The sequence below is a fragment of the Cicer arietinum genome, chromosome 1, assembly GCF_000331145.2.
Source record: "Cicer arietinum cultivar CDC Frontier isolate Library 1 chromosome 1, Cicar.CDCFrontier_v2.0, whole genome shotgun sequence".
NCBI lineage: Eukaryota > Viridiplantae > Streptophyta > Magnoliopsida > Fabales > Fabaceae > Cicer > Cicer arietinum.
The window spans coordinates 51,480,088-51,491,152 of record NC_021160.2 but is presented as its reverse complement, the minus strand read 5'-3'; the positions used below and the strand labels follow the sequence as shown (position 1 = coordinate 51,491,152).

The 11,065-nt window shown below is 32.4% G+C and overlaps 2 protein-coding genes across 6 annotated transcripts in view; both read right to left on the bottom strand.

Annotated features, from left to right (window-relative positions):
* LOC101509545 (U-box domain-containing protein 33-like) overlaps positions 1 to 3,860 on the bottom strand; it is a 7,417-nt gene extending 3,557 nt beyond the window's left edge. For 4 of the 5 annotated variants that reach the window (XR_012162475.1, XR_012162476.1, XM_004486954.4 and 1 more), the window contains exons 1-6: positions 3,422 to 3,860; positions 3,144 to 3,262; positions 2,485 to 2,594; positions 1,717 to 2,242; positions 738 to 1,289; positions 1 to 302 (exon numbers count right to left, since the gene is read on the bottom strand). Coding sequence is in view for 3 of the 5 variants with exons in the window: in XM_004486954.4 (XP_004487011.1) it covers positions 1 to 302; positions 738 to 1,289; positions 1,717 to 2,242; positions 2,485 to 2,594; positions 3,144 to 3,262; positions 3,422 to 3,656 (1,844 nt within the window). In the remaining 2 variants the exon portion in view is untranslated. Of the gene's footprint in view, positions 303 to 737; positions 1,290 to 1,716; positions 2,243 to 2,484; positions 2,595 to 2,696; positions 2,852 to 3,143; positions 3,263 to 3,421 lie in introns of those variants that run through there. The other variant, XM_073366731.1, reaches the window with a different exon arrangement.
* Positions 3,861 to 7,092: 3,232 nt separating this feature from the next.
* Positions 7,093 to 10,099, bottom strand: LOC101510299 (actin-like). The gene is made up of 5 exons (XM_004486956.4): positions 9,959 to 10,099; positions 9,230 to 9,302; positions 8,693 to 9,086; positions 7,676 to 8,289; positions 7,093 to 7,413 (listed from the first exon to the last, which is right to left on the bottom strand). Exons 2-5 carry the CDS (start codon positions 9,287 to 9,289, stop codon positions 7,348 to 7,350), a joined length of 1,134 nt encoding a protein of 377 aa, XP_004487013.1. The 5' UTR covers positions 9,290 to 9,302; positions 9,959 to 10,099; the 3' UTR covers positions 7,093 to 7,347.
* Between the last annotated feature and the right edge of the window lie 966 nt (positions 10,100 to 11,065).

The following is an 11,065-nucleotide window of genomic DNA, read 5'->3' as shown; positions in this document are numbered from 1 at the left end:
CTGAACCTGAACTCACATATCTTGCAACTAAGTGAAGAATCAAGAAGTATAGTCTCAGGCTTCAGATCACCATGGATAATCGCTTCTGGTTTAAAAGAATGTAAGAAGCAGAGTGCACTGGCGATTTCGGCAATCATTCGGGCTCTGATATTCCATGTCAAAGGGATAATGTTACTTTTCCGGAATAGGTAGTTTTGAAGAGTTCCATTTGGGAGGTACTCATATACAATTGACCAGGCTTCAGGGCAAACTCCAAGCAAAGTCAATAAATGAGGATGTTGGAGACTACTAAGAATTTGAACCTGGATACATACAAAAGGGTAACATCAGCTGAATTAGACAAACATACAAAAAATTAAAAGAGAAATTTAACCAATCTTGAGAATAGAACATATTTCAATTTAGAGATTAATTTCTACGCACTTACTATGTAAAACTATTTTACACATGCATTCAATTAAATCACACTATGACTTTATCACGCTACTTCTTAAAATATCTCCACAAATATTTATTTGGTGAGATGTGATTCAATTTATGTCTAAAAAAGTTTTACACTAACAACGTATACAAATTAAATCCTTCCATTTATTATTGTGTGGAAAGAAGCAACAAGAGATTGAAATTCATAGGCCTCAAAGTAAAATCATGTCTCCAACTCCAATCCTCTCAAGCTATCCAAAACTTATTTGAAGATAAAAATGTTAAAAGCAGAAGGACCATTATGGAAGACTGACCTCTCGATGAAACTCTGCTGGTCCTTGCACATTATGTTGATGGAACTTCTTAATAGCAACAGTTCTACCCAACATTTCCCCCTTATATATACGACCAAATCCACCTTGTGCAATTTCAAAGCTCTTGGAAAAACTACATGTAGCATTTTGAATATCTGATAATGAAAATTCGGCTAACTCGGGCAGTTCTTCAGCAAACCCAATGACCCCATTGTAATGTGCTGCTCTGACTTGTCCACGAGTTTTCCACCGTTCCAGCCAGCGGAAGGCTTCCATTTTCTGTCTCCTGATCTGATGCCTTTCTTGCCACAAGGTTGAGATGGATGCTTGAATTAATGAGAGTTCGTGTGCAGCTTCATCTCGCATACGGGTTGCTTCCTTAGCACGACTATCTAGTAGAGCCACATTTCTCATTGTCATTTGCAGCTCCCTGGAAATAACTCCACTCTCTTCTAAGAGCTTTTGTTGTTCTAGTACTGTAAATCTAAGCACATCCTCTGCCTTTTTTCTTAGCTCCGCCTCATGTGCATGGGCAGATTCAAACAATTTGACCTGAAGATAGAATAAATAATTAGGTTGGGAGAGATGTCATGAAATTCAGAAATCAATCATGATACAGACTCGATATCATCATTTGGTACTAATTTGGCGATATACTACTAAACCATATAACATTATGTCCAAGAAATTTCCAAACACCACATTTAAACAAACCACATCATGCTTAGAAAAACCAGTTCATAGTCTTGCTTCTTCTGCAATTCTGCTCTGACAATGTGAAGCTTCAGAAATTTGAGTATTAAATCCTAGTAATTTACAGATGGATTTACTCTTGTTGTAATACTTTGTCAAAGTTTCTTAAATCCCTATGAAAGTATACTTGATGTCTCATGCCTAACTACGAAAATAAATGCTAAGACCAGAAGCTTATTTGCTGACAAAAGTCCTTAATGATGTAGAATCACTAGATTATGTTTACCTTCTGTATGGCCTCCATGGCTTCGACTTCCAACCTCCTGCACTTTAATAGCTCTGCAAAGGACTTGTCTGTTGCTGCCTCGGCTTCTCTTTTGGTTTCAATAAGTTGACTGTTAATTCTTTCTTCCATGTCCTCTGAATATGTATCAAGATAAACCCCAGCAGAATTTTCAGGGGAACAATGACTGCTACAACTGGATGATTTGGATGAATTAGTGGCTTCAGTTTCTATAATTTCCCCTAGATCCAAGCTTCTAATTCCAGAAAATACTGTAGTTCTAGCAGAATCTCGTTGAAGATATTCTGAATGGGGTAATTCATTCTTACCATATTGAAAAGATCTGCATCTCAAGCTTTCTGTGGCTGCAATCTCGGGTTGAGAACGTGAAGACAATGAACATGGTGTTTCAGATGCCTCTCTTGTCCAAATGTGTCTGCCTTTATAGATAAACCATATTTCACAGAAAGGAGGAGCATGTTTGGAAGTGTAATTTGCTTTCCCGGAATTCCTTTTCACTTTCATGCAACTGCAAATTTTCATTATGATTTGGTAAGTAGACAGATTTATCAGTCCCTTCTGTGAAAGAAAAGGGACAATGAATGTAATTACTGAAGCAGATTGTATGTTTCATGTTATCACAGGGAAGACACAACCAGTTAGTTATTTCAACCTCTACTCTCTACACAAATATAGATATAGGGACATAGAAAAATCTAAGAAAGTTCCAAAAAAGACACCGGTTAAGTATGCAATCAATGCAGTACTTACTTTTCCAGTACCGTTCCAATCACAAGCTTCCTAATATTATGTCTAACAACCAAATCAACAATTCCTTTTTGGACTTGGTCAGCTTCTGTTACAATAACGCTTGCCTTGACCTGACAAGAAATTTATATCAACACAAACAATCAATAATGAGTTTCATACTTTCATACATAACAAGCTTTCCCAAAACTAAACTCAGTAAAAAAACAACTTACATAAGCTTGTGAGGCAGAAAACACAATGATAATTAACAGGATTTAAAAGGTCAGGCCAAATGCATCTAAAATTTCATCATTACCAAAATTGGTCGTTGAAATTATAGGACACTATCAATCTAGTCCTTCAAATTATCGATATTACAAAATGGTCCCTGAAATTACAAAATTTTAATCAAATTCTCCCACTGTCGGTATTTGACAGGACTAGAATGACATTAAGTTGGCAATATTAGAAACGCATATGGAACTAAGTAAATAATTTTGGTGATGCATTTGATAACAAATCTAGACAGAGTGACGAACTTGATTAACATTTTGAAGTTACAAGAACCATTTTGGAATATCAATAATACAAGGACTAAGGACTAGGTTGATACACCCCTACAACTTGAAGTACCAACTTGACTATTTACTCTCTTATTGTAACGCAAAAGAAGCACATACCTTAGCAGCAGAGCAAATCCTCAAATACTTATCAGTGAGCTTCTTGTTCTGTTCTCTTTCCTCTCTTCTAAAAGCAGATACCACCTCAGGATTAGCCTGAGATGCTGGCATTTTCCCCACTGTTCCATATATCAAAACAAATTAGCAACAGAATCAAACAAATAAAGCTAATTTAGCAGAACAAAAAAAAAACCTAATATGCACAAAAAGGGTAAAGTAGAGTACAACATCATAAATCATTGAAATTGAACATTGAAAAGTGAAACAATTGAGCTTACATAAAGTAGGGATAACAGGAGAAGGTTGATAAACATGAATTATGACAATTTCCGCGTTTTGAAAGTGATTAAAGGTCCATTGAAGCAAGGTGGTGGTTTTGTGAAGCGAGTTTCCAACTGCTACATGAACATTAGTGTTAGTAGCAGAAAATAGTTCCATGGGTTGGGGTGTTGTATGAAGCATGTGAGATTGAAGAGAAAAGGGAAGTGAGTGGGATGGGTTCAAAAGCTTCATGGTTGTTGAATTGAATTGTTGTTATTGGAGGAGGAAGATGAAGTGGGGTAGGAGGAGAAAAAGGGGGTGTGGATAGGAATGAAAATGGAAACATTTATTGAATTGAGATTGCAAATTGCATTTTGTTTTTTGTTTTTCTGTTACAAAGAGGAAAGACACATAAAAGTAGTTACTATTACAGGATTGACTTTGAGGGTCTTCATGGCGTGCGGATCAAATGTGGAAATTGGAGTTAAGGATTTATTTTCATTTCCACTGCTGTCAAACCATTAGCAAAACAGAACCACATGTACAAATCAATTCTTTAATAATTTTTAATGTTTTCTTTTGAGAAAAATCCAATCTAGTTTATGTCATTTATCAGCTCAATCATTACATGATTAAGTGATAATCAACCATTTTGGTTTGCCTTTTAACAAAGAGCATTTTGAAATATTGATGGTTTGATAGAATAGGTTTACAATAGGAAATTATAACACCAAATTAAAGAAACATCTACTTTATTGCTATTAATAGTATCCATTACTAATATGAAGTCAAACTCAAAAATAATATGGTCAGCTTCTTGCATCCATTCAAGTACTTTGAGAAGTCCTAATAATCACTTAATTCTTTCAACCCAGCACCACCAAAAACTACTAAATAAGTCTCATTAATTAATAACTTTATGTCATTCTATTTTAACAAACATTCATTTACAATTTATTTGTGTGAGTCATGCAAAAAGTAAAGAAAGATATGGAACTTATATAGTCACTTTTCTTTATAAGCACCATGAAATTTTTCTCCGCAATGGAATGTCTATCTTACTTGGTGCTAAATAGGTGAAATATTGTCCCAAAGACATTGTTTAAGAGACTAGAATAGTACATTTTTATTGAAAGTTGTCTATTTAATGTATTGAATATTGAAATACTTGACTTTTTCAATAAATAATAGCGTTATTAGTTATCCTTAAACAACACTCTTAATACACTTTTTAACAACTTAATTTATTATAATATAACACTATCATTGTGTCATTACGATCAAATTATTTAAAACGTTTAAATTTTAACTGTTTTATTTCTAAATTCATATATATAAATAGTTATAATTTGTGACAACATAAATTTTTTTATACAAATAAATATGATGGAAATGAACTAAATTTGATTAGGCTTTGCAAAATCTGGGTCTAACTTATTTAAAAAATATTAGATATGAGTCTGACCTATTAATTGTCATATACTCATTTTTAAGGTCTAGTATGACCTTTTTCAAAATCTGACCAAACTTAAAAGTCAATTTAAAAACCTATTTTACTATTATTTTTTATAAAAATCTACACAACTCACCTTGTAGGTTTTTGTAAATAGACAAACAAGTTAATATGTTAATAAATTTAAGTTCTATTTTGATATCTAACATTACCTATAAGAAAATATAACATTATAAGACATCATATTTCAATTCTATTTTGCAATAATAACTTTAAATATGTCATAAATTAATGTAAATCAACATGTTTAAATTACATAAAATGTCATCAAATTAAAAATAATATGAATGGTAATGGATGCTGTTTGGGTAGGGTGATATAATATTCGTCTTTATACACACATTTGAAAGAAGAAGAAAAAATGTTCATGCAACCTATTATGAACAATAACTTTAATGTTCATTCTTATACCCTTTTGACGCCTAAGTGCCCTTTCATGCGCCGTTTACCAACTAATTGACTATAAAAAGACAATAGTGCCCTTTCATGCTCCTTTTACCAACTAATTGACTATAAAAATAACAAGAAAATATCTCACTCAATTAAAATATTATCTAAAATCTTTCAAATCAACTGATAAAATTTTATAAAGGGTTAGATCAATTTTTAGTCCCTACAAAATTTCTAAATTTTATTTTTAATCCTTATAAAAATTTCTTAACTCTTTAGTACCATAAAATTTTTGTTTTTATTTTTTTATCCCAACTTTTAAGGCAAACTTATATGTATCCTTTCAATTTTTGAATTATTTTTTAGACATATTTAAAAATATCTCTCATAAAAATTTAGAATTTTTTAACAAAAGATCAATTAAATATGAATTTTTAAGCGTCGAAAACTTAAAAATTCATATATAATTATTCTTATATTCCTTGTTAAAAATATCTTAATTTTTGTAAAGAATATGTTTATAATGTTATGAACATGAATGCAAAAAAAAATCATTCATATTGAGTATTATAACTTTTTGTTAATCACATATAAAATCAACGAGTAAACACTCATTTTGATATCGGGAAGTGTAATGCACTATCGCAATAGTCCTTCAAAGTAAGAATTTAAAACTTTCTTAATATATCTTTCGTTAGTTGCTTTAGTCTCTACCAAGAATTTGGTAATGTTCAAAATGTCAACTCGATAATAGAAGTGAAAATAAGCAAGTCGAACTAGGTTTTGTAATGTTCAAGTTTGGACGGATTAAAAATTAGTCTTGTTAACATGTGTCTTTAGAGAATTTGTTAACATATTCTAAAATAGAAATTGTGTTAGAAAAATATTTTTGAACTTGAATGTCCTAGTTCCAAGAAAAAAAAGATTTACATTTGACTTTTTAACAATTGCTCCGAAGACACATGTTACTATTTGTTATTAAAAATTTTAAATTTAATTTTAATGTATTCTTATTTTTTTAAAGCATAATCTAGCCATTTTGAAATTTTGATATGATTTGTTAGTTCTACTTTTTGATATGATATGTTAATTCTATTTAAAGTCCTATTTCAAATCATTATCTTCAAATAAACAATTCAATCTATTTTTAAATAAACTACCGAGTTGATATGTCAACGTAATTAAATTAATATGTTATTCGACATCTTATTTATAGTTTAATTAATAAAAATGCATTTAAATATCTCAAAAATTAATGTAGTTAATATGTTTAAATTTATAGAAAAATTTAGCAAACTTATGATTTAACACGAAGGTGTTTCTAATATAAATCTCAAAAAAAGGATTCATATGTGGATTTTTATTTTCAAATAAAAAAAAATTAAAAGATGTGATATTATATTAAAATTTATTAAAAATGGTAGGATCCACCTTCGAATCATAGTTAGAGGTCTATATTAGATAGATTTCTAAAAAATTCAGCCTCGTATATTTCAAAAAAATATTCTACTGTAATGACATAAGTTAGTTCATATAGGTGTCGGTTTGACCTATTTCCGTTCTTACTCGCGGACCCAAAAACCAAACATATTTGTGCAACAATTTGACAAGAGGCTGGATTTCATACATGAACATAGGAAAAGGTAGGACAAAAATTGGAAGTACTGATTTAACAAACATGGAAAGTATATATGTGCTTATTCTTTTTTTATATAAAATTATAGGATCCTACGGCAATTTTTTTTATATAAATAACCCTACTGCAGTTCAATTAGAACAATATGATTATGGAAGTAAAAATAAATTGAAATGTCTTTGATTTATCGTTGAAAGATAAAAATAAACTGTTCAACAATTACCAAATGGTAAAACAAAACAAATGAAAGAATTAACTGTCATGAAACTCCACCTTCACCAACTTCCCTCTTCTAACATTACATAGATACTTTTTTTAAGAAAAAATCATCAATCCTTTCAAGGTGCTAATGCATTGCCAAACAAGAACACCGTACCTACACCAAAGCCATATTCTGCAGCATTTTAAAAGCATTTCCTGTGTACAATCGAAGGACCAGACTCGTCGTACTCTGCCTTTGCAATCCACATCTGCATTTCCAAAAATAAGTGTCTCATCATTAATATCGCAAATAAACCAACTATGTCAAAAAAAAATATTCTACAGCTTGCGTGAATACATGAGAATGCCTCAATGCCACAGACAATCTATCATATGTTACACCAACTCCAAGTGACATTTGAACCTCAAGATCATGCAATTCCATAAAGTGCTTGAGATGTGGACAACATGAATCTATCGGTTTCTTGGTACAAATATATGCAGTAATAAGAATAACCACAGAGCGTTTACCTGTTGGAAAGTGCTCAGAGAAGCTAAGATAGAGCCACCAATCCAGACACTGTATTTTCTCTCGGGTGGAGCAACCACCTTGATCTTCATGCTGCTTGGGGCCAATGCGGTGATTTCCTTGCTCATTCTGTCGGCAATACCAGGGAACATGGTAGAACCACCACTGAGGACTATGTTTCCATACAAGTCCTTTCTGATATCAACATCACACTTCATGATTGAGTTGTATGTGGTCTCGTGAATACCAACAGCTTCCATTCCGATCATGGATGGCTGGAAAAGAACCTCGGGACAACGGAAACGCTCAGCACCAATGGTGATGACCTGTCCATCAGGCAACTCATAGGTCTTCTCAACAGCAGAGCTTGTTTTTGAAGTTTCAAGCTCTTGCTCATAATCAAGAGCAATGTAAGCTAACTTTTCCTTCACATCCCTTACAATTTCACGCTCGGCTGTGGTAGTAAAGGAATAACCACGCTCGGTAAGGATTTTCATCAATGCATCAGTGAGGTCACGTCCAGCTAAATCGAGACGAAGAATAGCATGTGGGAGGGCATACCCTTCATAAATAGGCACAGTGTGGCTGACACCATCACCAGAGTCCAAAACAATACCTGCACAAATTAAGATAACATACATAAAAGAAGCCAGCTGTTAGGAACCAATAAATTGAATCGAAAAAATGATAGAACAAATCAAAATATTATACAAGATGCTTAATTACGTCAGGTATTAGAAATATTATTATAGTTTTCAATCAGAATTTAAGCATAACAAAGCCAGAAATAAAACCAATTTTTTTGAATGTATAGTCTTGAAATCCATTTCTATCTATTTTCCAATGTTTTCACTCCATGAACTTAGCTAGACTTTACAACTCAAATTCAATATCAACTCCATATATCCTAGCAAACTGAAACTTGCATTGCAAGCTTGTTTTTACTAACCAGCATAAAATAATCATAGAATTACACTAAAAGCAACATGTTAGTTTTCTTAAACCAGAAAATGACTCACCAGTTGTACGGCCACTGGCATATAGCGATAGAACGGCCTGGATGGCAACATACATAGCAGGTGTGTTGAATGTCTCAAACATAATTTGGGTCATTTTCTCACGATTAGCCTTTGGATTAAGAGGTGCTTCAGTGAGCAAAACAGGGTGCTCCTCCGGGGCCACACGGAGTTCATTGTAGAAGGTATGATGCCAGATTTTCTCCATGTCATCCCAGTTACTCACGATACCATGCTCAATGGGATATTTTAGAGTCAATATACCACGCTTGGACTGAGCTTCATCCCCAACATATGCATCTTTTTGTCCCATCCCAACCATCACACCGGTGTGGCGTGGACGACCAACAATGCTAGGAAACACAGCCCTTGGAGCATCATCTCCAGCAAATCCCGCCTAAACGTTGCGAAACACAACAGTTTCACAGCATGTCAACAAATTAGTAGAAAGTGAGAGGTATCATATAAACAGAAAGCAGGAAAGATACTTAGCCAAGGAAAAATTCTGAACATAGAATCAAAATCACCCTTGTATTTTACCTTAACCATTCCTGTCCCATTATCACAGACAAGTGGCTGAATATCCTCAGAGTCTGCCATTGTATTTCAAAAGCTGCACAAAACATACATTTCCCCTCAGAACATTGGGAGAGACGACCAAGTGCAAATAGAAAACAATTTAAAGAAAAACTTCTTATTTTTTACACCTACCTCTACACCTCAGTTATTATTTCTTACACTTATCTCTAAAACTCACTTTCCAAGGTTTGGTGAGTTGTCCGTGCTTCATAAATAAAAACTATTGGATTAAACAAAACATTCATCTTAGGGTGTTGGACATTCTAAACCAATCATCAAGGCTACAAAACTTACAACATTTTCTGAAATTATCGATAAAAAATTCAAAAAAATTACACACTTTCTTTGACATCAAAATTTTGTTTAGACTCTCATTCCTCTTTCAATTTCTCACATCTTTTCCCGTCACCTCAAATTAATTACATTTATTTATCTATCTCAGTCTCTATATATTACCGACAGTTCACATTGAAGGTGTGTCTGGTGTCCAACACGTGCAGTTACATTCAATCATTTCAATTTTCTAAGACACCTAACTATCATTATTTCTACGATAAAAGCATTATATCTCCGCAACTCCTTGACAATACGATCCACACATAAAGCATAGCAATTAAGATTACGATAACATGTTTGAAGTTTGAAGAAAACATATGAGTGAGATAGAAAATGAAGAAAGAAAAAAGAGACCTGAAATGGCGCGTCAAAAGAGAAGAATGATTCTCCGATCTCAACAGCAAGTGAAAAGAGAATAATGCGGGAGAAGACGCCCAAATGAAACCTGAAATTTGGAAGTGTTTCAGTTTATAAATGAAAGTGATCCACGTTCACGACAATCCTTCAATAACGTCCGATTCTAAGCACGATATTCACGTTCTTTCAAACGCGTGTCCTTTTGACACCCTCTCACTATTTTTAGCACTCACTATTTTTTCTTTTGCTTTCTCCATTTTGGGCCCTATATTTTCTTTTTCGGCCCATTCAATCATGTTTATGTATATAGACAGCCCTTTCAAAATCAAATCTATTAAATACCTGTACCACACATCTATAAAGTGTTGTCCTTTTCGTCTTCTCTATAAAAATCAAACTTTTTTGTTGTTGTTATAGATGTGCAAATTTTTTTCTTTCAAACATTTTTAATACTCACCTTTTATTCTGAAATTAACAGTGGTAGAGATAAATGTTCAAAAAATTTGAGAAATTATTTATTTTTTGTATAGAGTAAGGGGGGAATTGGAATTTATGAAAATTGTGGCATGATGAGGATTTAGATGTGGGGGTGCTTAATAGATTTTTAGTGGGATTGTTCAAATAAATACTCCATATATGTTACTATTATAATAAAAAGAATCTCTCAAAGTTACAATTATAAATAAAAACTAATTATTTTTATATTGTTTAATACTATTATTTTTAATATATATTGATCATTTAATTCAAAAACATTTAATGCATATAGTTTAATATGTCACGGTAAAGTAAAATGGTTTGTAATATACAAACACTAATGTCAAAGTCTGTATTTGAGTAAAGGGGATTGAATAAATTTTTAGAATAAAAGGTGGGTATCCAAATCCGTATCATTCACTCTAACTCTTTCATTATTTTTTGCAAATACATATTTATTAACTTGTAGTGATTCTATAGAATAAATATATGAGATTAGTATGCAAAAGATATGTGAATGAGACAAAATATATGAGATTTTTCATTAATTGTGAGGAGAGTTTCTAAAATAAACTTGTATTTCTTTAAATAGTTATAATGATTAGGTTTAATGCATTTGTTAGTTAT